Here is a 26,802-nt window from a genome sequence, read left to right as displayed (position 1 = left end):
GGTGGTCCACTTTAACTCTGGAGTTCCCTTAGGGCGAGAAGAGGCTTTGCAGGGCTTGGGTCACTTCTCCCTCAGCTCAACCCTGCTTCCCCCCAAGGGCACTCCCTAGTAAACACCCTGCATGATAAACTCCAAATCACAGTCTGTTTTCCAGAGACCACAACTGGTGCCAATATCAAAAGATCATCTGTTTTTGAGATCATGCAATTATACGTGAAATAGAAATTTTACTCTGGCTAAGTTTGTATTTATGTGTGACGATTCTATTTATCACAGGTGGCAATAAATGATGTTGCCTTGAAGTTTTAAATAATATTTAAAATATTTTGGAGATTTCTTTACGGCTTTGAAGTTCTTCATTTTCCTAAGATTTGGGACATGCAAATGAATCTAAGGAATTCCTAAAACTTTGAAATACTCTGTAGGCACCTGGAAAAAAAGGAGCACCAGTTTGACAGTTGCTGAAAGCTCGTTTCATTGAAAATAATGTTTTGAGGTTTCAACTGGATTCATATGTCTAAATATTTTTAATTAAGGAAATCTGATGAAATTCATCAGATATTCAGAACTATCTGTGAGCAAGAAATCAAAATATAAGACAAGGGAGAGAGGCTACTATACTGGTTGAGAAAAGCAGATCTGGGTTTGAGTCTTATCTCTTATTACTTGTTATCACTGAACTCTGCACCTCAGTTTCCCCATCTATTAAAGGAAAGTAATTATGATATCTGCCCCATAGAGCCCTTGTGAAAGTTAGGAGATTCTCTCTATAAACAATTTATAATAATAAACACAACAAATGTTATTTATTATTATTAGCTAATACCTGAGGCAAAGCAAATAAATGCATGCACATTAAACAAATTGTAGATCATTTGAGTCATTGCTTACAGAAAACTCAGGAAAATGAGTCCAAATTTATTTTAAAAGGACCCCAGGGGCTTTTTTCTTATTAGAGAAAAGGCTCTTTTCTAATACTGAAGGTGACAGCTGAGTAAAGACCTGATGGTAGTGCGGGTGTGAGTCATATGGCTCTTCTGGGAAAAGCATTTTAAGCAGAGGGAACAGGCAGTGCAAAGTTCAGAGATCACAGCTGGACTGTTTGAGGACCAGCTAAGAGGTCCATGTGGTGGAGCGGAGTAAACAGAATGGATGAGGTCAGAGATATAGGGGCGTGGGGACAGGTCTTGTAGGACCTAGTAGGTCATTGTGAAGAGTTTGGAGTTTGCTAAATGATTTGGAAGTTGTTAGCAGTCTTGAGTCAAGAAGTGACATGGCCCAGTTTCGGCATTAAAAGGATCCCCTGACCACTGTGTTAGGGATGGACTGGAGGTGGGCAAGGCAGAAGTGGGGAGACCGTCATTAGGAGTCTGCTGTTATCTCCCAGCTGACAACAATGGCTGTTTAGATCAGAGCAGTCACGGTGGGCACGGAGCATGGGCAGCACCTGCTGTATTCTGAATCCTGAACTGACAGAATTTGGTCATGTCGTGAGAGGAAGGGAATAGTCAAGGATAACTCTAAGTTTTTTGTCCTGAACAACTGGAGGAGAAAGGTTCTTTGAACTGAGAAGAGGAAGATGTAGAGGAGAGGCAGGTTTGAGAAGGAATACGAGGTGTTCATGTTGGGACCCGTTAAGTAAGAATCTGTAAACCAGGTGATGGCATGTGAGGTGAGGGCTTTGATGGTTGACTGGCATCGGTTAGGCCAGTGGTCCTCAAAGTGTGGTTGCAGACTAGCAGCGTCAGTATCAGCCTCTGGAAACCTGTTAGGAATGTGCAGATTCTCAGGCCCCACCCCAGATCTACTGGATTAGAAACTCTGATGGTGGGGTCCTCCAGGGGGTTCTGATGCACCCTCAAGTTCGAGAACCACAATCCTAGGCATAAAATTGCCTGCACAAAATTGTAATGAAGATTGAGGAAAAAAAAAAAAAACACAAAACGACAACCTACAACTTTCATTACCGAAGAGAACATTTTCAAAGACCTACTTAGTGCTCAAGCAGATCTGTAGCACGTGGGTACCTCCCCCGTATCATCATCCCCCTTGCCCCACATCCCAATTTAGAAACCTTCCGTTAATTTATCATGGCTCTCTGGAGAGGAATGCCCCCGTTTTACCGGGACCGAGGGAATGCTGAGCACCAGGCATGCCAGACATTCCACTGCTAAAAAAGGGGAGGGGGTGGTATTCCAAGGTTAGCATAACTGGGCCATAAATGCTGAAACCCCCGCCAGTTTCCAAAATTTCCTGTAGGTTTTCCTAGGAGAATTCCACTCTCTTCCATTCTGGGGAGAAGTTAAAATTAGGGCCAGTCCTGCAGGACCGGCATGCCAGATGCGGGGAGGCTGTCCCCAGAAATAAGCTGGTTCCCACCACAGATGGGCGGGGCGGAGGCCTTCTGTCCCAACCCCGCGGAGTGGCTCCTGAAAGGCCTGCCCCCACCAAGTGTCTGCAAGGGGTCTGGTCCCAAGCTTTAAAACCCTGAGCCGAGGCACTGCATCCCGACCTCTCCTCTCCCAGACAGTCCTGGCTGGCTTTTCAAAAGTGTGCAGTTGTCTCCTCCCCGCCCAGCCCCATCCTCTCCCAGGACCAGCTGTGCGGCGCGGGCCGGCCTCAGTAGGAGACGCGGTCAGATCCGTGGCTGCAGCAGAGCGAGCCGCTCTCTCCATTCTGAAGCTTGAGGTTTCCTCTAAACTCCAGGAGCTTTGCAAAGTTGGGCAGCTCCGAGTGCACGCTTTGCCTCTCGACTTCTCCCTCCCTGGGTCCCCGGCGCCCCCTCCTCCCACGCTCCCTTCCACTGGGAGCTGCTAGTCCCAGCGGTCTGGCGGCTTGCACCTTTTTCTGGTCCTCCGCCCTGAAGCGCCACCATGCTGTTAAGGGGCGTCCTCCTGGCAGTGCAAGGTAAGGGGGAACCTCCGGGGGACGCTCTCATGACCCTCTCCCTCTCCTGCAGCCCCAGTGGCCGGGCTCGCCGTCCTGGGCTGGGCCATCCGAGGGTGCCTCCGAATCCTTCTTCGCAGCCGCTAATCTCGCACCCCAAGCCAAGTCTGGGGTGGCGAGGGGGGTGCGCGCCAGTTCGTGCAATGGATGCGAGTAGGGAGAAGAGAGGAGGGGACGGTAGTGCATCCCGCTCCTACCCCTTCTGCACTCCTTCTCCCCACTTTCACCAGGTAGTTTCCTAGGGGCGCCCCGTGTTGGTGCAGACGCTCCCGGGCCTGAGCCGGAACTGAAACTCACTTTGTGCCCGCAGCCCTGCAGCTTGCCGGTGCCCTGGACCAGCCCGCTGGGTCCTGTGCCTTTGAAGAGAACACCTGTGGCTTTGACTCGGTGTTTGCGTTCCTGCCGTGGATTTTAAATGAGGAAGGTAAGGGGCCTCAGTACACTGGGGCCTGAGGTGAACTTTCGTCCTGCTGGTTGGTTCTTTCACAGGGGTAACGTTATCTTGGAGTTAAAATCCCTCGGGAGGGAAAGTGTGCGTCATGGATCCTCCTTCCAAACCTCAACTGTGTTGCATGGACGGCGCAAGGAAGAGATGAGGGTGGGCGTGGGCATCCTTTGTTTACCTGGCTTGTGAATTGAAGCTCCGAGGTTTTGCCCCTCCCCCCAAGACTCTCTAATGGAAGGGAGAAAGGAGGCACAGCTCATGATTGTTACCCACCATCTGTGTGCCCTTAGTAGGTCATTATCCTCTCTGGTTCTCAATGGACACCTTTGTGAGCTGGGAAAGTTGGATGGGGCTAGTTCTCCTCCCACCCTGCGCGAATGGTTCCGTAATTCTGTGATGGGACCTCAATGCTAAGACCTCACATTTATGTTGTGCCTGACAGTATTTTTTGCATGATCTCATCCTCATCCTCATGTTGTATTTATAATCTGGCACTTGGCAAAAGAGGAAACCAAGTCCGTTACCTTGTGTCTGAGGTCACTCAGCTGACTGGTGTTGGTTGTGGCCTCACCACTACGTATCATTTGGGGTCTAGTGACAAAGTTAAATGTGGGGTCTTCAGATATATCTTCTTACGCTTCACTTATTTAGTAAAAATAAGTGGTTCTTTAGTGCCCAACAGCAGGCACTGGGTGTCCCTTCTCCTTTCCTTTCTCCCTCACTTGTGTCATCCGCTTTAGCAGACTGATGTCATTTGGATTGGGAAAGAGCCTCGTTTAAAAAACGCTGCAGCATTAAAGAGACTAGCTAACCTCCTTCCTCTGTCAGTTGTCTTAAGGCCTTCAATCATCCCTGGAGAAGAGTGGAGGCCAGTACCTTTGGTTAGGATGTAGAAACAGTCATGACAGTTTACTCTGCCCCAGGCTTCTGTTTGGGGCTTTGCATACATTAGCTTTTCAGCCCTTCACAGGTAGGTGATGTTAACCCCATTTTTCACATGAGGGAATCTCAATCTTAGAATATTCAAATGGCCGGCCCACATTACATGATATCTTTAAATAGCCAGCTCTGAGCTGTCTAGTTAGAGGAAGAAACAGGAGGGAACTAGCTCAGTCGTAATATTCATTTATTGCCAACAATTGCCAAGTCTTGTCTACTACAGTTTACTTAGGCTTAGTTGGGAAAAAGCAATTTCTGCTTTATTAGCTGAGGGATTCCTACCTGGCTAATGGCCTTAGAAAATTTCTTTCATCTCACCACCCTACCACTTTCCCTGTTCTTGTTGTATGTGAAGCATTTTGAGAGGTGGCCTGACACAGGCCATGTGACTTTGGAAAGCATTATTCTCTAGCACAGTGCTTTGCAGACTTTAGCTACATCAGAATTACCCCATCGATGTGTTAAGACACAGATTGCTGGGCCCTTCCCTTTGAGTTTCTGATTCAGTGGGCCTGGGCGGGACCTGAGAATTTGCAATTCTAAGAAATTCCTAGGTACTGCTGCTACTCCTGGTCTGGGGACCACACTTCGAGAACTGCTGACCTTTATAATGTGTGTACACACATGCACACACCTCTGCTGGTGACCCTGAGCACGCCTGGCACTAGGGTAAAAGAGCCACTTGCATGACCCTCAGAGTGAAAATCTTAAATCTTGTGTCCTAGACACCTCTCTTGTCTCAGCCTAGTCCTGGCCCCGAGAAAAGGAAATCAACATCGCTCCTTATCCAGGAGCCTCAGTCCCAGCCCTCTGTCAGGACGGTGGCTCCCTCACAGCCTGCCGTTGCCTAGGTCAGTGGGCCTGTCACAGCCTGCTGAACTCAACCGCCTCCCAGACCCACAGGAAGTGCTCTCTGCTGAGTTGGCACCTCTGTACCAGTGGCAGTTAAACAGTGCCCCTTTAGGGAAAACAGGAAGATGCTTATAGGAAAAGGTGATTATGGTTTAATAGTATAATGAAGGCACTGTTGCTTTCCTTTTTGCTTTCTTTCTAACTTCTGACAGCCACTACTTTCTGGCTCAGTACTGGGACTGCTGGTTTGGCCAGGCGAAGTTAATTTATTCTCGTCTGAGCACTCCAGGCAGGTTAGGCTTCAGTCGTTACAAATCAAGTTTTTCAAAGACCAGAACTTGGACATAACAGTCCACTCCAGAGGGACAGTGAGTTAGTTGTGTGCCAGCTGCTGTGGTTCCCTGCAGAGAAGCTATCACTAAGAATTTCTGTTATAAACCCATTTCTAGGTTGGTAAATTAAAACTAATAAAATTGTCCCAAGCTGAAATTTGGCAAGCTATTTGCAAGCTTCTCTGCAAATTTCCTTCATCTTGCTACAAAACCCCTTTGAAACTAGTGCATTGTATCTACCACAGAAATTTGTAGGTTTCAGAGACTTTTGTCCACAGTATTTGAAACACACACAACTGGCACTTTCTATATGTCCTCAGTCAGTAGGTTAATTTACGGCAGAGAGGACTATGCAAAAGCCCTGTTAAGTAGGGAAACGAATCTGCCAATTAGAATTTCATAACAGGAGATTCAAATCTGGGGGTAATGTTCTTAAAATATCTCTCCAGCTGTCTGAATTGTATTTGAGGTCCACCCCTTTGGTTTATTTCAAGTATTAGGTCTCTAAGCATCTCTGATTACGATTCCAATATCTCTAGTTCATGTTCATTTTATAATATACTTGATCTCCACTGGGCACAGAATGGTGAATTTGGACAGGACAGTGTGTTGGCTTAGGTTTTCTACCACAGTGCGGGGCACCCCTGGGGCAGGGCATGACACCAGTGCAGGTAATCAGGCCTTGCAGTCCAGCTTCCTCCGCTTCCTAGTATTGCCAATGGTTGCCCTTTTTGTTTGTTTTATTTTTCTCTGTCATTTTTGTAGAATTTAAAAGTTTTTCTTAACTTGTCAAGGCGAGTGAGATTATGTCACTCAAATTTGAACTAACTTCTACATTTTAGTTTTGAATTAAATCCAGGAAAGAAGAGATCTATTTTATCCTATAAACATCTCTTTATTCACAGTTCAGAGCATACTGGAACCCCTTTGAACAATGCTTTGAAATTGCTACTGTCGGTTCCATTTCCCCAGTGCCAACTATGGGGGCCGAAGCCTTTCGGCTGAGGATTCTTGCAGATCAGAAAGTTGGCCTTGTGTACGAACAGTCACAGTTCAAATTAGTCATTAGGTGGATTTTGGCTTCACTCTAATTTTTGGACAGTTTGGCTTAACATCTTTAACCTAACTCTATCGGAATATCTGAGGAAGAGAGGGGATAAAATTCAAATCCAGGTACCGCTCCTTAATAGGAAGTTTGAAACGCTAAGCCACACAGGAGGGGAAGGTAGATACTGAAATGTGTCAGGTTAAGGGGAGGTAGTAAAGGAAATTCAAAGCACTTTTTGTAAGGAAGGCCTTTTTTTCTACAACAGTGGGAGTCAGGGTTTGAGATATTGCCTAATGCAGGAAGAGCTCAGATGGTGTTTGTACCTGACAGCAAGTGCTGGTATCTGGGGCAGGACCTGGCTAGAGGTTTGGCATAACGAACGAGTAGGGGTGGGGCTACGGTAGAGTGTGCTGAAATCACGTTCTAAGTACATGTGTGCATCCCTTTCTTCACCCAAATCCCTCCTTTCTCTCTTAAGAACACTTCCGGTCACTTGGCATCTGAGTTTCAGTTCTGTACTCAGTCATGTGCCAGTTTTTATAAATAGTGATAAATCCTGCCTGATATTTCATGAGGCCCAGCTAGAACCAAAAGTCTGGCAAGGATCCCAGGGGCCTTCCTGGGAGAAGAGGAGCAGTCCTCCCTTCCTACGGAATACAGCTCTTTTTCTGACCCTGGGTTTGCTGACTCAGCATCCTACCCTAACATCAGGAGTTCATAAGGCAATTCTCGCCCTCTGGGCCTGCCTAAACCTGCATTGCCTCTGCTTGTTGGTCTCCTGGTGCCCTCCAAGCAGAAACCCCCCGCTCCCCCCCCACACACACACATACACACACATTTTGTAGAGGCTGGAGAGCAGCATGAGTCTGGGTGTTTCCTGGATGTCTCTCAGGAAGATGGTCGATGCCAAGAACTGATAAATTATTCTGCAGTATCGCGTGGCATTCCCTGGGCCGCCCTGGCTACTGCTGCTATCAGGCTGAGCATGGCTGTCATGTACTGTTCCTGAGCGTGGCATTGGTTCTGCCTGGGATCCTAGATCCTAAAGCTGAGCCTTAGAGGTAGTCAGTGCAATGTCCTCATTTTCCTGAGGTGCACACTGGGCCCAGACAGTCTATGTCACTGTCACGAACCCAGGCAGTAGCAACCTCTCGTTTGCTTGTCTTTCACTAGTTCTTCCCTCCAGCATTGCTGCCTCATCCCAGTCTCCACTGGATCCTGGAGCTTTGGTGTGTTAATGATAATGTTTTGGAAACTCTTCATCAGAGATATAATTATAGTCATACATGTGGAAGTACATGGGCTCCAAAGGTACAGTGCTTTGGGCCTACCAAACCCATACTGTGTGGCTTTAGGCCATACAATACATTTATTTATTCTTTCAGATGTGTAGGGATCCCACCTGCCTGTAATCTTCAGTGTATAGAAAAGGGCCTAGCACATAATTGATGCTCAATAAAGATTTGTTGAATGAATGAATTTGCTGAATGGATAAATGAAGTATCGGATGATTAAAAAGTCCTTATGCCTTTTCATTTGTGCTCCTGGTTCATTCTGTACCTTCAAAGGTAATTCATTATCATGAGAAACAAGCCTAGTGGTTAATACAAACACTAGAGCTGGACGGGTTGGATTAGAATTCAGGTGCTGCCTGTATGGCTTTGGGCAAGTTATTTATCCTCTCTATTTCATTTTCCTTAGCCATAAAATGGAGATAATAAAAGTACCTATCTTAGAAGATCGTTGTGAAAATTGAATACATTAATACGTGTAATGCAGTGAGCACTTTCTACATGTAACCTGTTATTTTTACTCTTGCTATTACTAGATTTGTATTTTATCAGTCATTATTTCTTTTAATTCAAACAATTTTCCAACACAGCTTCTGGGGAGCTAAGGCAAGTCTAATTTTCTTTTGATTATAGTTTTGTCATTTGCTCTTCCTCATTCCAACCAGAGGAAGAACTTCTTTTGTCTTATCATTTGCCCCTTGAGCCATCTAACTTTTGTATGGCCGAATGAGGTAAAGAGGTAAAGTAATAAGACCAAGTTTACATTTGGCTTATAGCCTCTCCCAGTGACTTAGACTTTTTCTCTATAAATTCTTGGTTCAGGTTAGGAATGCTTTGCGTCCTATCCCATCACTCTCCCACCCTAGCCTGCTCTTCCTGATGTATCCGTCCCAAGTAGCTGGTGCCTCAGCATCAATCAGGCTCCATGATTGATGGTGCTGGTGCCTTCTATGAGACACCAAACTCATCTCTCATCTACTAAGCTCTTGGGCACATCCCTCACCCTTGACCTCCCTGTCGCTTAGTCTAGGGACTGACCCCTCCACTTGGAATTTAACCCACCTGGACTGATAATATCTGCCTGCCCCTCTAACCTTGACTGACTTCTCTGGACATAGGCTCTGCCTGGCCACACTTTTTCTTGTCAAGGCCAACACCCAATCTGGGTTTCTTTCTACTCAATTCGAGTTGCTCAATGATAAGCTGCCTCCTAGCTCCTGGTATGATCTTCAACAAGGTGCCTGGGGATTTTTAGGATGTTTCCCTTCTCATATTTGCAGAAGTCACCCATGATCACAATGCGTCAGAAGGAGAAAGTAATTTCTTGTCATAGGACTTTCTGCCTTCATTGCCATCTTCAATCTCTTAGCCTGTAGTTACCATGTTTTGTTACTTGCATCTTGGGGTATAGTACTCATAAAAAAAATCCTGGTTCTTAAAACAGCAGCACCTCTTTGGTAGGTCACTTCAGCAGTCATCCTAGCTCACTTACTAAACAGTATTTGGTTTTTAAGAATTTGAGTGAAACCCATTTATGTTAATAGAGGTGATGGATATCTCAATAAATAGAGTCAGCGGGTAGTTTAACATGTCTTGGGCATCTTGGCTGGTCAACCATGATTTTCTTCTCTGCCAATTATTCCACCACTCTCTTTCAGTTTTTCTTATGCTGGTCTTAATCAACTCAGTCATATACACGTATTCGTGCATTCAGATTCTAGGTTCTTGGAGTATTTAATTTTATATGTATATATATGAAATACCTTCAGGAAGAGGGTAGTGCTTAACGCAGAAAAACGTATTACTAGTGATAAATGAGAAAGTTATTTAAGTGCAAGAAATTTTCACGGTATATCAGAAATTTCTGTCATATGCATTAGGCCATACCTAATTAAGCAAAGCATAATGTCACACCTAATGTCAGCAAAGCATTCCTGATGAAAAACTAAGAATTTATGAATTTTTACACCTATGCATTAGGCCAGGGCTTCTTCACCCTGAGTAGATGTTAAAAACACCAAAAATTTTTCTTTAAAAATAGCCATCTCCAGGCCCTACCCCAAGAGATTCTGGTTTATTTGGTCAGAAGTGGGGCTAGACTTGGCATTATTCACAAAAAAACAAATAGTACAAAGAACAGACTCCCTAGGTTTTTCCAATATGTGGTCAGAGTTGAGGACAGTGCCTTTGAATGATGGCCAACTCCCCCACTCCCCTACCCCCTGAGGTAAGAAAGAAGAAATTCTCCCTTGTGAAGAATCTCTTGATAATTATCAGTTGCCCACCAGATGAAGTGCAAACTGCCTACCTTGACACTGAAGACCCTTCATGATTTGCCCCAAATTATATTTCTCCTCTGCCCTCCCATTAATTCCTAATGTGTGGTTCACTCAACATGCCCTTTACTTTCTTGCTTTCTTGCTCAAGTTGCACTGTTCTCAACCCCTGTATTATTCCGATTTTTTATTCCCTTTCCCCATCTTGGCCTATTTAAGTACTATCCATGCTTTAAGGTCCAGCTCTTTCTTGAAACATTCCCTGAGTTTCCCAGGTAAAGGAACCTCTTCCTCCTCTCCATTTTCTTCTCTTACTTATTTCTCTTCTTGTATCTCTCTTCACTTTCCATCCTGTAAATCTTCTTGTCACTTTCCACCTTGTAAATCTTTTTGTCATATTCCACCTTGTGACTCTAATTAGCATCTCTTTTTTGGAGTCCTCACTCCTTCACCTCACTAGAGTGTTGTTGCACCTTTGAAAACAGGAATCACAACCTCCCCACAACTGACAAACAGTATGTGGTATCAATAAACACTCTGAATTTAATCAATCTCTAAAACATATGTGGTGATAGATAGACCAAAAAATAAAAAAGAAAGCTTTGGCATTTTTCCTGCAGTGAAAAAGGTTGTGTTTAATAATCCATTCTACCATAGGACTTCAAAGATTATGTTGTAATTTCCAAATATAATGATGAAGTAGTATTTCAACTTGCCTCACCAATATGTGGTCCTTTTCATCCCTGACATACCAGTGGACAAATAGCCCTTAGATTATTTAGCCATCAGGGCTGCTTAAGTCCCTTGATCCTCTGCCATCACAAATAATCACAGTACAATCTCGACAGTGACACTGCTTGGTATGAAAAGGTTTTTTGGCAAAAGCTTATCAGACTTTGAATTAGTTTTTGAGAGCTGTTGTTTCTAAAGAACTAAAGTGTGAGACATCAGTAGTACTCACCTTGATGGGTAAAAGCAGGTGGAGATATTTGTCTGCTCCTAGTAGAATCTCTTGAACACTGATGTGACAAATGGAAAAAAATCAAAGAATTAGGTCTGTGATTCAGGGAGATCTGCCAGAATACTTGCTTTTTATATTTTGTGAGAAAGTTATTTATGTTTTCGGGCATTCTGAGGCTAAGAACAAATGATAAAACAAGTGGTACTATGCCATCACTTCATAGCATCCTGAATGAATCATATATTTTACAGAAAATACTTCTAAGAATATTCATTCTATCAACAGCCATTTGAGTACTTACTATCCATCAGGTACTATATTAGCAGTTGGAGTACATAGAGAACATATATGGTCGTGGTCCACGCCCTTGGCGGCAGCCAGGGTCTGTGATCCATAGGTGGCAATTTGTGGTACCTGTGAAGTACATTTATTGTCATTAACTCTAACCTTTGCAATAATTTTAGGAGTGGTTATTCTCAGCATTTTACAGATGAGACACTAAGAGATGAAGATAACATGCCCAAGGCAACATAGAGAGTCATGATATGGACTTAAGCTCCAAAGACTTGAGCTTCACTTAGCGCTAGACTCCCACCCGTGACTGAGTGTTATTATGCCTTTGTATTTCCAGAGGTCAACACCAAGGAAGACAGACCTGCAAAATTTATGCTCCTCTAGAGTTGGTGAGAAAGCTCTGCAAAATATCTGATGTCCCAACATTCCAACTCCTTCCGTGAGTTCTAGGCCTCAGCCATAATTAGTGTGCTTACCATGAGGTGCTGAGCCTTTGGAATCAAACAGGCCTCAAGCAGAGATAGGGGAATGTATTTTTACTTTCTTTTTTTCCATAAAGTTGAAAGTTTACTCCTGGAACAATTTGAAGGATTCTCTTCTCAGTCTTCGGCATAATTTTGGCAGAGAACTTCAGGGAGAATTTATAGCTTGACCTAAAATGCTTGGGCAGTCTTAAGGAATACTCCTAAACTTTAAATTCATCCATTCCTACTGTGAAAGAATGAAAAGAGTACACAGACAAATGTGTTTTTGCAAGCTGGTTGCCTTGCTAGACCAACATTTTGGTACTTATTCATTCTATTACTCCTAACAGAATGGCAGTGTTGCTATACAGCAAAGAGATATATAACTTAGCTTGATACTAAGAGAAATTTCCATTCCTTATTTGAAAAACTTTTGCTTCACTGCCAAGGAGAGCTGAAGTTTTTTTGGGGGCCTTTGCTTATAATTCAGATGACTTTAATATGTTTTAACTTCACTCAGAAGCTGCCTTCTTTGCTTACCAATATTTTATGACTAAGACCATCTAGTCTGAAACTGTAACTTAAGATGTTTTATTTTTTAAGCTTCTACAGATTTCTTCTGTTTTTTGACTTTATTAAAAATGCTTAACAGACTATTGGAGAATTTTCTTTTTAAAGTCTGTTTGACCCTGCATTAGCCAATTTAAAAATATAAGCTTTATGGAAACCCTTTGGTTTTCCATTACAAATTTTGAAGATCCAGAATAAGCCTCTGATATCACATCATTGTTTCTGAAAACCTTTTCCCTTTTTCACAAATTCTGATGAGGAAAATGTAATTTGAACATTGGTTTCTTTTTGTTGTTTTTAAAAGAATCAACACTGAAGAGCAGACCCTTTTGAACTCATATTTGATACTTAGGAATAACCAAAAAAATTAATATATATCCTAGGTTTATATTCGCCCTGGAGATTTTCATCTTTGCTGTCAACATAAATACTCAACAAACTACCTACACATGATTCTATACTAAATATTGTATAATAAAAGAAAAGTGATGTCAGAGATAATACATCTAAAGATGCCGAGTGTTGGCATGAGGCATGATACATTTTTAATCTTGGTCTTGTGAACTAAGACTTATTTGCTTTCCATACACATATGCTTTAAAGAGAAATTCTGTTAACTGTAGAGCATAAATTCCATGTATTTAGACCACCCCCCCAATTAAAGAACATATCAATAATTATCAATAATGTCATATTCAAGTTTGATCCAAAAGCCCCTCTAGTCTATCATGTATGCTATTTAGCAACTTTCAAGAGAAGACGAGGGCAGCCTATTTCTGTAACAGCTGAAAATGGACAGCTCAGTCGCTGAGAAAGTTGCTGTGTCCCTCAAAATATCTCTCAAGCCTCTTGCCTCTCCACGACTCAGCTAATCACAACAAAAATTGCTGAAAGATGAAAAGGGTGCAAAATGGTTTATATTTCTAATTAACTCCATTCACTTCTCATTTTAGTTATCAGGAAGTCATTCATAATTTTATGACTATATTCCTGTCATAAAATAAGTTTGGAGACATTTATGAATGATCTCCTGCTGAGCATAATATTAGCCTAGCAGTCTAAGAATTCTTAGAAAATTTAATGGGCCTTGGAAAAATAGATAACATTCACCATCATTCTATCCAAATGTGCAGTGAATTGTGGTCATGCACAAAAGACACCGCATTTGAGACTCAAATAATTTAAGAACTTTTCCTTGGAAATAGTTGACAAAGGAAAAAGGCTTAATAGTGAACTGGGGTTTCAGAGTTTCAATTACCTTTAGTTTCCATCACCAGCCATCAGGTGCATTACAGAATGACATGCCACCAAGGTCCCTCAGCTGGGAGCCGAGGATGATGCCTGGCGTATTTTATTATATTACTAGAATGGACATATCAATGAACATTTTTAATGTTTATCCTTAGATCTCATTTCAGAGTTACTAAAAGGAACTCCAAGGTCAAAGTGGCATTTGCAAGCATTTACTGAGTACTGGGTGATAATGTTGGCACTGGGCCAGAAGACCTAGTAGAAAAAAGGATAATAATTATTTTATGTAAAATTTGTTGAACAATTATTATATGCCAAACACTGTGCTAGATGCCTTGCATGTATAATTTCATTTAATTCTTACAATGACCCAGTAAAGAAGATACTCATTACAGATGAAGAAACGGGGGTTTAGAGATTTTTTAACATTCCCAAAGTCATGGAGCAAGTACTTGATGGAGCCTGGATTTTAACCTATGTTTGTCTCCAAAGACTAAGAAAATAACCGCTCTGCTATTTTTCCTTTCTTTTTCTATTCTACCTTAACATGGGATCTTAAAAGATCTTTGTGATAGAAATAATCATAGTAATTATAATAATAGCTAACTCTTATGGAGTGATTTCTTTTATTTATATATTCTTCTGTGTGTTTGACGTTATTGACTCATTCAATCCTCACAACAGCTTAATGAGTTGAGTCCTCTTTTCATCCTTATTTTGGGGTTAAAGAGAGTGAGGCAAGCAGAGGTAGTGCAAAGTGTGACTTGCAGGTCACAGGGATCTTAGGTGGCAGGGCTGTGTTTTGTAACACGTTTTCTGGCTCCAGTCTCTGTTCTGTGAAGGAGGTAGCAATTGTAATACTCATTTTTTCACTCCACTTTGAGGTGAAAAATTTTCCTACTTAAGTTCTGAAGTAAATGTCTAAGAGAATCATGTAAGGACATTATTTTTTTTTCTAGATTCTTCCATGCATGGAAGCCCTACCACCAAATAAATTCTAATTTGAGGAAATTTTAAATCAGTATTTTCCTTTAGAAATGGCACAGGGCCCTGGAACAACAGAATTCTTGCCTGGTTCCAAGTTCTAAATGAGATTACTTTGGGAAATTCTATGAAAATCTCATATTCAAAGCATCCCCATGGCTACCGTGTAGTCTCTGGACAAATTCCAGTTCCTTAATAATCTTGATGGTCTTGTTTTGAAAATGAGTCAAGTATCCTCATGCAAAAAGAAAAAAAAAAGTGATATTCGCCCGCTTAGGTTATTCAAAAAGACATCAGGGACTCAAATTAGTAAGGATATAAGCAGGAGACACTATACATGCTGGAGGACAAAGAAAGTCCTTCACCCTTGGAATAAAGGCAGTTGGTGAGCTCAGTCTTTCTCTGTCCTTTCATTCCAAAGTGAGTGATGTCTTTTTACTCATGGGATATGAACATGATCTCTCATTTAATTCTTCCAGTGACCCACTGAGGAAGGTACTCTTTATGAGCAAAGACAATGCGGTTTAGAGAGTTTGTCTTAACTTTTCCAAAGTCTATTCCATGATGTGTAAACATGTATTTTAAGACACCGTGGAATGAAAACGATCTGTAGCTTATTATTCAGAGTGAATACCTTTAGTTTAATTTTATCCATTTAACAGTTTCTACCTGTGCTAGGAAAGGAAGGTCATAGAAGTGATAAATAAAGGTATTTGTCTTCAAGGAGCTTCTAGTAGAAGAAAGGAGATATGTCAACAGTAACTATTTCAACTATCAGTGAGACCAGTACTGTGGCAAGGAAAATGTAAAAGGCCTTAGAAGTTCAGAGGTTAATGACAGCTGGCAATGATGGGGCTGAATGAGTAAGAGGAGGCCTCTTGGTGGTCTTTGAAATATGGGTTGGGATGTGACCAAGAGGATGTGGCTCTTAGGTTATGTCAAATGTCAGGAGCAGCAGGAACCAAGGCCAGAGGTGGGAAAACAAGGAGTCTGATCAGGAAGAAGCATAATGTCTTTTTTGACAGGTGTGTTAGACGCACAAACGCAAAATGCATAAATAAACCTGGTATTTGTCACTTCACCTCAGGCCACTCGCATGTACATGATAACCAGAAAGGTCTGTCTCATTTGAATTTGGAGCTTTAGTCACTAACAATAATCATAGTTGTAGCCTGGGAACTCTACATTACATAGTCATCTATGCAGCAAAACTGCTATTTCCCAGGCTTAGAGAGGCTGCAAAGGTTATAACTAGTTTCTTGTGGGTTGGAGAGAGCAGTGGTCAGTCACTGTCACCAGTCTCTGGGCTCCACAGTCTGTTATTTTGAGTAATAACTGACCCATGGATAAAATTTACTTTCTAGCTTAGCTAAAGAAAGGCATGCTTCTCAGTCTTGAGTTTTGACTAAATAAAAATAAAATCGCAAGTAGTTAGCAGTGAAAGCATAGCCTTAGAAACTTGATCAGTGATTTTGTATCTGTCTACTAAAATGCAGGGGCCTGACAGACACTATGCTGGGAGGATCAATATTCAACTCTTAAATGACCAGTGACTTCTTTGGATCTATAATAACATAGTATGGAAAATTACTTATCAATCAGGTTCTCAGTCATGATATCATAATAATGGCCATTAGTTACTGCGTTGCAGATATATTATCTTTAAACTTCATTATAACCTCTTATGAGCTGTGTGGCTATCTCCATTTTTAAAGATGCAGTAACTGAGACCCAACGAGGTGATTCAGCCTGCTTCAGGTCACACTGCCAAAGCAGGGATTGGATCCAGGCCTATCTGCTCCAAAGCCAGTGCCTGTCCAAAGGCACTGTCTTGCCATTGGGTTTCCTCTAGGAGTGAGTAGGATTTCAACCTCTCATCTGTTGACTATTTTGATGACCTTTTCTCCCAAACCAGCCTCTACTTTTTGGACTTTGCCAGGAGCTGTTCACCTTTGCCATCATTTATCATGAACATCTCCCAAACTGCCTTGAGGCCAGGGATTCTAGCACAGCGTCTGCCACCTGAAAGACACTCAGTAAATATTTGGAGAATAGATGAATAAATCTTGGGCACTGTGTGTGGTGATGCAGTCTTCAAAATGTATGAAGGTCAACACATTGTCAGGATTTGTAAAATAAAAAGAAATACCAGATGAACCTGAGCATCATAGAGATGATCCGTGTAAATGATGTGTTTTCTCCCAAGGATGTATCTAGGCAGAAGCATCGAATACAGAAGGTAAATTGTTTAGTTATGCTTTGGTCTTGCTGTTATGGTGAGGCCAACTCTCCTTTTGCCTGCTGATGAGTGAGAGTTCCATGGGGGGAACGGAGATATATTACCCAGAAGTAGGATAGTATTTCCTTCTTTCGACAAATGTAGAAAGCAATTCCTGCAACAAATAGAAGATATATAACATTTAGAAACTAAATTCAAAGACACTGCCCAAACATGAATAACAGAGAGAGAGAGAGAGAGAAGGATAAGTCTGTGGTCTGAGTGATTTTTTAGAAAACTAGCTAGTTCCTCGCAGTCCCCGTGGTGTGTGACTTAGTCATACAATTGTCCTAATTTTTTTCTCTTCACCCAAGATAAACTAAGCCAATTTCCTGAAATCTATCATAGTAATCAAAACTCCAAGTCATGTGGAAAACATTCTCCCTTATTATCACGTATTTTTAAGATCTCAATGACACAGAACTCAGTGTGGAGTCCTTGAAGCAGGTTGAAAAGAAATTGCCATATAACAGATGTCAAAGGTTAATAACAGTGTGTTGCATTTCTATGCCTTTCTCTTTATGGAGGTACGTGATAACCAGTATCATAACTGAGATTTTAGATATAAGTTTCCCAGGCCCACTTAGATAGAAGCACAACGACTAATTGCCTCCACTGATCATGGGACCCTGTATGCTTTAGACACTTTGTCTTGTTTTATCTCACAACTACCCTCTGAAGTGGTTGACATTCCCTCATAAGGAAACCACTGGTCCCTAGTGGTTAAGTGGTCTGCCTGATGCCACACAGCTGGAAGTGGCTGAGCTGGGGCATGAAGGCTTGTCATGGTATCTACTCTGCCTCATTGCTCCCAAAGCACTGTCGTTATTTTTGAACCTCTCTTAAAACACCACTCTTTCATTTTATTGGCCTTATTTAAGAACATTTATCTTCACTCCTATTATGCTGTGATTCTAGCAGTTAACATCCACATCTTTTCCTTCTTTTAATCCCTTCTATGCCTTTGTGAAATGCCGAACACACAATAGACCAGGGCCAGAACTAGGGTGAGGCAAGTGAAGCACTCACATTGGGTGGGAAATTTAGGGACACCAAAAAAAAAAAAAAAAAAACCCTCAGAAATCAAGATACATAATATTTTAGTACACTAGTCAAAAATGTCAAACTAGTACAAAAATTCCATGATGAACAAAATATCAGAATTTTAAGTAAAGACAGGCTTTGACCCTGCACTTGGCCTCCTTGGCTTATTCCTGGCCCTATAAGTGCACTTAAAACATGCTGAATGAATGGCTGTAGAATTGGTGTGTGGCTCATGTGAGCTAAATGTGCTGTTAATGATCCAGTGAAGTGTTACCATTCAGAACTTACTGATGACTCAGACAAACTAGAGCTCTTGTCCTTTCTTGCTGTCAGTCTGTCCATGAAGCTGTTGATTCAGCTGCACTGGTCACACCCACCCAAGCTGGAAGACCCACCACAGTCCAGCTTCCCTACCAGTCTTAGCAGCAGTCTACTCAACAGGGGGAGTTTTCTTAGCAGAAGTTCAACTCTAAATTAAAAACTGCCCTTTGGTTGTCTAAGATTCTGAAGTTCCTGCAACTGCTCTTTCATTTTGTTGTTTTTCCCCCTGTCTTTATTTTTGATGTTTTAAGAAATCAGAATAGTTGTTTTGGAAGGACAGGACTGTGAGATATTAAATATGTACATATATATTTATATACATCAATATCCACCCCACTGTTCCCACCCTTCCACCAGGGATAGGTAGATAATAAGAAGCTCAGTAAATATTTGCGAATGTATTAATTGGATTGTAGGGGAGGGGCTATAGGAAAAAGAATAGTTTAATTTTGAGCATATTAAATTTATATCCGAAGTTACTATTTTGTTTTACAGCCAGTAAACAGCTTTATACCAAACGAATAGGTCAGCAGGTCTAATTTCCTTCATGTAAATTAAGCTCACTTTTTCCATGCTGTTTTCATTGTTCATACTGGGAATATTGAAGACATTGCCAAATGAGGAATCTATAAGTGGAACGCTATTGTGCTGTTGTTCATAAAAACACTAAGTCTGGGGTCTGAGTGTACCTTGGGCAGTTCCTGCTTGCCGCAGACACGCCCAGTTACAGAGCAAACCACCACTTTCAGGGCAATTTCAGTCTCTCTCCAAAGACGTGCCTCCCCGAGTCAATAGAATTAGAATGGTGGAAGCAAGCATCAAGTCTACAAGTGATCAGACTGAAAATTGAACTTTAAGGGAAAAGAGACACCCTCAGTGCTGTAGCAACAAGGGATTGAGCAGAGGAGTCTTCTTTCATGCAGGTGTGGCTGTCTTCATCGGAGCACAGGTGTTGTTGCTGTGGGCCTAGAGTGTTGGAAAGAAGGAACCATTTCCATCAGAATAAATCTATCTTCTGTTTACCTATAATCTACCTAGACAGGCACAGTCTAGAAAGATTTAGCAGTATTTAGCAAGACCAGATTATTCATTCATTCATTCATATGCCAGGTGCTGGGCATTTAACAGTGAACAAAATAATAGTTCATCTCATATGGAGCATGTGTCCTGGTAGAGAGAGCTTAATATAAATGATGCAACAAACACCAAACACTATGATGTGACAGGTGGTAGAAGTTTTATGGAGAGAAATAAGACAGGGTAAGGGGAGCTGTTTTGGCTTAGGTGGGCAGGAAAAGAACACTGCAGAAGAAATGTTTGATCAGAGGCTGGAATGGGAGAGGGAATGAGTGTAGCACATGATGTTTTTGGGGAATGTGGCTGCGGCTGAGTGAGATGGGGCTAGAGAGAGGAAATGAGGTCACATAGGAGTCTGGAGACCATATCGGGTCAGCCTAGTACAGGCCACGGGAAAGACTTAGGACTTTTTTCCAAGAAAGATAGGCAACCTCTGGAAGTTTTGAGCAAATAATGACCTGATACGACTTTTGGTTTTTAAAGGTCATTCTGACTTCCGAGTAGAGAAGGGCTAGTGCTTTAGCCTCGAGAACCCAGAAGGCAGGCATAGTGCTACCCTTTTGGAGCTTACAGTTGGTGGGGAATTTGGACAATGGGCACATAAACAAATAAAGCCAATTCAGGTGCCTTATGAATAAAATGAAAGAAGATGATGGGAAGGGAGGAGGGGTGGGTCTGCCTGCTGCAGTTAATGGTTAGGAGAGCTTCTCTGGGGAGGTGACATTGAACTGAGAATACAGTGAGAAGGAAGAGCAGCCATTCACATTGGTGAGGGAGGGTGGGAAGTATACCAGGTGGATGGTCAGCAGTGCAAAGGCCCTGGGGTAGGGGTGAACTCTGTGTGATGGAAGAACCACAAGAAGGCCAGTGTGCCCAGAGCACAGTGGGCTAAGGAGAGAGGTTGAGAGGTAAGCAGGACCAAATCTTGGGGAGCTGTTCAGGCCGTGGTGAGGAATTTGGATTTTAATCTAGTCGATATGGAAAGCCATTGAAGAGATTTAACTATGAATTCTATTTCAAAAGGATCATCCTGCTGCTTTGTGGAGAATAAATTTGAGAATGATTTCTATGTGAAAATTTTTTTCAGGCCTGGGGTATGAAAATCCATTCCAAAAAGACATACTAATAAATACTTTATTTAAAAAAATGAGAATAGAAGAGTGAGTGGGAATAGAAGTTAGGAAATGAGCCTTTGCAGTAATGTAGACAAAAGATAATTATGATTTTGATTCTAGGAGAGGTTGTGGAGTTGAAGAATGGATTTGAGATATATTTTGGACGTATGCCAAAGGATTAATTAATGCAATAGATGTGGGAAGTAAGGAGAATCGAGAATAATTTCTAGGTAATTAGCTTGAGCAACTGGTTCCCCTTCCATTCTTCTCTACCTCTCTAAATGTGCCATTTAGAGAGGTAGAGAAGAATGGAAGGGGAACATGAAGGAGAGCTATAATGGGGGCAGGGGAAGTCAAGAGTTCTGATTTGACATGTTATATTTGAGGCCCTTGATAGAGCTTTAAATGCATGTTCAGTAGACAATTTGATATGGGTATCTGGAGTTCAGAGTAGAGATCTAGGGGTGAGACATAAATTTGGGGATTATCAGCATGCAACTAGTATTTAATGCCCAGGACTGGATGATTAACTAGGGAGATAGTATAAAGAGGAGAAAGAGATTAGAAGACTAAGCCCTGAGGGTATTTCGAGAGTTAGAGTAGAGACGAAGAGAAGGTGCCAACCAAGAGGACTGAGGAGAGGTGGCCAGATAGGTAGAAGGCAAGTTAAGACTCGTTCTTTTGGCTTCTAATGCCTTAGAAGCCAAAAGAACGAGTGTTTTCAGGTGAAAGTGTTCAACTCTGCTGAGTGCAGCTGAGAAATAAGATGAAGATAGAGAAACCAGTGGAATTAACATCATGAAGGTTTTTGGTGATCTTGGCAAGAGAAGAGCAGTTTTGAGCAGTTTCCCTTTGGCTGGGGGAGCCAAGTATCATGACCTCTCCATGAAGTCATTTGTGAATGTTTATCTCTTGGAGCGCAGAGAAATTTACCAATGTCCTTCCACTGTTGAACAGACGGAAAATGGTTGCATTCTCTGGCATAGAATTAACTAAAGCTTTTGGAATCCTGTGTTTTATTCAAAAACAACCAAAATCCACTTTCTTCACTTGCACTTATTGCTTTTTTTTTTTGTCTATTACTTTTGAAACATTCGAAATCATAGAATGGCCCAGATGGGGGGATGTTGATGATCATCTCTACAATCCCTTTATTTTGTGGATGAGAAGACGGAAGCCTGGAAAAGTGGAATTTTAGAGGCAGGCTGGAATGTAGGAATCTTTTAGCTGCACCATATTTAGGCTTTATGATCCATATTATTCTTCCTCTTGTCAGAAAATATACGCCATTGTAGAAGATTAGAAGTATGGTCCTGGATGTCTTGAAGTAAAGATGTTCTACCTCCTAGATTGCTCCTGATATGAGACTATACCTGTAACATGGAATTTGCTCTATCGATTAGGTAATTTTTTAGGATATTACAAAAGATACTGTTGATAAAGTTCTGAAAACTACCCTGTATCTTTTGTTGAAGGCACATATACAATCATGGTACTCTTTCCTGCTTGCACAGATACAGACTCCAACAGATTTCCAGGCAGCTACCAACAATCACTTCCTATGGCTGTGCAATGAGACTTATTCACCTTTTGCATTTTAGAAAGAGGTTGCCCCTGCCCCTAACCTCAGCAAGCTTAGAGTGTATAGGGCAAAAACTGTACATGGAACAAAGTAGTCATAGATTTGGACAGCTTTGATCTGACAAGGCACTCAGGTGGTCCTAAGGGCCAGTCATTGGCTGGTATGATCTTTACATGAGTTTATTATCTAAAGATAGGATTTTTCAGTTTGGCGATACAAATGAAAAGTTAAGTGGGAGATACAGCTCTTTTGGATAACTTAAGAAAATGATGTTGTTTATGAGGAAATCACCTCTCAGACACCTGGCTGGCTGTATGGCTCACCAGTGTGGTGTCGCCATGGCAATATCTCCTTACCAAGATCAGATCTCAACCTGTCACCATGCTTGGCCCCATCCAGGGCCTGAATGTGCTGAACCATGTGGTCGTATACAAGGCATTTATCCTAAGTCTTATTTTCAACATCTGTAAAATGAGAATTCCCACAAAGAGTGCTATGAAGCTCACATGAACTGATTGAGTGATACACTTTATAAACTGGAAAGCACTGTAAAATTATGAGTCGTTATAAGACTTACAAAGAGAATCCAGAGCTGAGTTAAACTTGACGGTTTCACATCTTAAAAGTATGAGAGACTATAAACGTAAGGAAAATATTTATTTTAGTTAACTTGTGAAATAGGCAAAGGGCTATTTTATGAATATTCAGGGCACACGTGCTACTTCTTAAAAGGCATGATAACAACCCTGCATCTAGCACAGCCTACATTCCAAGGCACATTTCTTCTGTGGTGGTAGGGAGCTTTGGGCTGAGTAGGATTCAGCCAGAATGCAGACAGTTATCTTTCCCTCAAAAGATTACAAGCCAATAAGGAATGGTAGAACAACATCCTAATCCCAGAACAGAACGTGATGTGTGTAACACAAGAGATTCAGAGGTCTCATGAGGTCCAAAGAGTGGAGAATTGTTAGGGAAGAGAGAGCAGGGGAAGAGGTTTCTTAAAGAGGTAGAATTTACAATTTGCCATGATCAATGGGTAGGATTTTGAAAGTTAGGTAAAGCGAGCCAGATGCAAGGCAAAGGCATAAAGGTGGGTAGCAAAATTTATTCCAGTAAAAGAGTGGTCCAATGTGATTGGAGCAAAAGTCAAAGTGGGAAAATGATTATAGCTTATACTTATTGATTACTACATATCAAGCACTGTCCTAAAGGCATTAAGGGTATTTCTTCAGGTAATTGTCACAGCAACCCTTTGGAATAGATATTATTGATGCCATTATATGGATGAGCAAAGTAGGGGCACAGACAGGTTGAATAAATTTCCCAAGGTCGCTCACCTAGTAAGTTGATGAAACAAGAGTTGAACTCAAGCAGTGTCATTTGAGAGTCCACACTTTAAATCACTGTGCTATGTGGCATTCCCAGGATCTAAGAGGGTGAAGAGCTGACGTGAGGCTGAATATCTGTTTCGGGGCTACACTTCCGTGGTGGTGTTAATGAGTGGACACGAGTGTGATCTTAATTTCATAGACCAAAATTGGAGCATGGGCTACTAGTGAGACAGTAGATGTTTCAGATAATACAATGACTGCCAATTTTTAAAAGTTATATATTTATTTTAATATGTAGTAGGAAAATCTATGTTTAGCCTATCAAAACCTTGATTGTGGAAATTTTTACTTAGAATGCTGCTATATATTTAAAAGTGTGTCTATTTAAAGAAAAACTTTATTAAATAAATTTTTTAAAACGTAAATGATACAGTTGATATAAAGATTTGTCAAAAACTGTGAAAGTAGTAGCCCTTGAATGCCTACAGTTTGTGAATGCACTGAATGGGCAATGAGAAGCAATTAAAGTTGCTAGAAATGAGAGAGGCATGTTCAGATATACTCTTTAGGAAAATTGATCCTGTCTCAACAAATAGGATGGATTAGGGGTCCTGCAGTGAGATACGCAGAATCTTATTTTAGTTGACTGTGTTAGTCAGTGTTCAACCAAGAAAACGGAAGTCCCTTTGAGTCTTTACAGCAAGAGAATTTAGTGGAGAAAATGCAATGATGGAAGAACTGAGGAGCTGGAGTGAGTAGATTGAGGCAGCTCAGGAAGCTGCTTCCAACCCTAGGATGGAGGCACAAAAGGAGAAGGTCCTGTTGGAACCCAGGCGCCAAGGCCACTGACTGAAGCAGGACTTTTACTTGAGCCATAGAGCCATGCTGGAGGCGTGCAGGTGCCATTACTTATGGCCGAGAGCGACATGGAGAAATATTCAAGCTTTTTCCTCCATCCAACTCTCCAAACTCTTTCCTCCAACACCAATCATTATCTGAACCCCGCCTAGGAAAAGCAGCCCCCTGCAACACAGAGTAGGGGAATGTGGAGGGCGAAGTATAGGTCTGAGCCAAAGAGGCCTAGGACCAGTGCTGGGGCTCTAGCCTGTCTGCTCAGGAAGTAAGTATGGAGGGGATTAGTGGAATCAGGCTGCAGAGGGTGCCTTCTAGAGACATCTGTAGAATGGACAGGATTTGGTGATTGCTTGGAGTGGGCAGGGTGTGATGGAAGGGTTGTGTGTGTGAGAGAGAAAGAGGAATAAGCTGAAGTAATCCCTAGATTCAGCCTTTGGTTATGTGTCTCCTGGCTATTGCCTTCTCTTTTTTTCACACACGTTCCACTCATTTGTGGCATTTCGTTTCCATGCACACTAGAATAATCTTTATTCTTGTTGTTCCTGTGGGGTTTTTTTTGTTACTACAGTTATTATTTTACTGGTCAAGTTAAAGACCTATATAATTATTGAAAGTTATTATGTTGTACCCACAGGCATTTTAAATGTGATTTTCCAATTATAGCACAACTTTCTTGTGCAGCAGCTATCCCAGCCTGCTTTCTTGGCTAATGTATGCTAACATTCCCTCAGGATCCTCAATACTCTTGTGGGTCAAATAGCCAGGTCTTGTCTTTATCAACAATTCATAGATAATGAGGTCGGAAGCAATTTGTGAATTTACAGAGCCTTCTGATCGTTTGTTTAGGATAGGATACCTGACCAGTTTAATTGAAAGCTACCTTGTTCCTTATTGGCTAGCAGAGGCAAAAGTCAATCCAAAGTTTTGTTTCAAGGGAGGAAACTGTGAAAGTCTCCAATTCCTGAGATAGGGGACTTTTTGAAGATGATTGTGAATATTCAGCATTAGCCCCGATCCACACTATGGACCGTGAAGGGAACTGTTTTGCTTTCTGGAACTTCGTGTTCCTGCAGAGTTACAGGAAAAATTGGAGAATTTCAGCCAGAAACATTTATTCTTTTGGTTGCTCTCCCCTAGTTTCCTAGGACATCATTTTCATGTCAGCATGATCTTGGCTGAAGAAGAATTTATTTATTTTAACATTTCCTCAACTAAGAATAACAGTCTTAATGTGCTTTTTCGAAACCCTGTCTGAGGCTGCTGTGATATCCCTCACTGGGGGAGGTGGTTTCAAAAGGGACGAGCTGAACTTTGGGAATAGTGGAAGGTGAATGAAGGCTGCTGGTGGGTCATATTTGCATTGCATGTTATTAGAAGCAGGCATATATTTGGGAGATGCACCAATACTCAAATCCTTCCTTGTCCAGTAGCCCCTCGATTCCTGAGAAATACACATGGAAAGCAGGCATGGGCCTAGCTTTTTCTTGGGAAGAGAGAAAGCAAAATCTAGCCTATGGAAGAGTGGGCCTGGACTTTTACCAATACAGGCATATGGAAGAAAGAGAAGAAAAACTAAATCTGTATGGACTTACGATTTTCAAAAAGTTCCACTGCTAAATATATATATATGTATTTATACCAGTCATTATCATCAATTTGAGGAGCTGCCCTCTTTTCTGGAGAGTGGTTTCTTCTTCTTAATTTTAATTAATCCTTTGGAATAAGTAAGGTAAGAGGTAGGGAGGTTGAGCATCAGTTAAGAAAACCCATATATTGCTAGTGCAGCATATACAGCTGTAAGCGTTGAGCGATATCCAGGACTTGAGTCACTGAAAGTACAGAGCTGAGTACACAGTAGGTGTTCAGTGACTAAATGTTTCATTAGTTAGAGAGACAAGAAGACCTTATAACAATATTTATTTCATAAGTAACATGGTCTTGTGGCCCAGAACTTGAGTAAACTATATTCAATGTCTAGACCATTTCTTGATCTTCTTTATAGGCATTCACTTGCCATAGATTCTTTACTAATATACTCACTGTCTTATTTCTTGCTTTCCTATTTTAGCAGAACGTACTCTGCCATTTCTACACTCAATTGTCCCCTGCTCCTGTTTTTAAGGTAAATATTCTGAGATTTAATATATAATGTCAATAAAAAATATTTCAACAAATAGTGCTGCTATTTGCAAGGCATTCAAAACATTATGACCAATTAAATATTTGCATATCAATGGTCATTTCTATTAATTTCTTAACGTCAAATATCCCAAATGTAGAATTCTATAAAACTGCAGGAAAAAGAAAGGATCTAGTGGAATCCCTCAACAAACAGTAATTTTCAGAAGGTCAGAAGAACACTGGTCTCCTAGAGTGGGAGGCCCGTACTGGCGCTGGTTTTGATAGAATTAACTTGTGTTATGTTGGGTTAATAGCGTGTGTTTTACTATTTACTAATATTTTAGTATTTACTATTTTACTATTTTACACTTTGACCCATTCTTCCTTGTAAAGGAGACCAACTGTAAGATGAAGGAAAAGTTGA

At 41.5% G+C, this 26,802-nt stretch overlaps 1 protein-coding gene across 1 annotated transcript in view; it reads left to right on the top strand.

Annotated features, from left to right (window-relative positions):
* The first annotated feature begins 2,287 nt into the window (after positions 1-2,287).
* The window catches only part of MAMDC2 (MAM domain containing 2), a 134,889-nt gene continuing 110,374 nt past the window's right edge, over positions 2,288-26,802 (top strand). The window contains exons 1-2 of the mRNA XM_023537345.1: positions 2,288-2,907; positions 3,257-3,370. Coding sequence (XP_023393113.1) covers positions 2,874-2,907; positions 3,257-3,370 — 148 coding nt within the window. The 5' untranslated portion in view covers positions 2,288-2,873. The remainder of the gene's footprint in view (positions 2,908-3,256; positions 3,371-26,802) is intronic.

Source organism: Pteropus vampyrus, unplaced genomic scaffold (assembly GCF_000151845.1).
Source record: "Pteropus vampyrus isolate Shadow unplaced genomic scaffold, Pvam_2.0 Scaffold186, whole genome shotgun sequence".
NCBI classification, from domain to species: Eukaryota; Metazoa; Chordata; class Mammalia; order Chiroptera; family Pteropodidae; genus Pteropus; species Pteropus vampyrus.
Note: the sequence above shows the minus strand (reverse complement) of the source record. Positions and strands in the feature narration are given on the sequence as shown.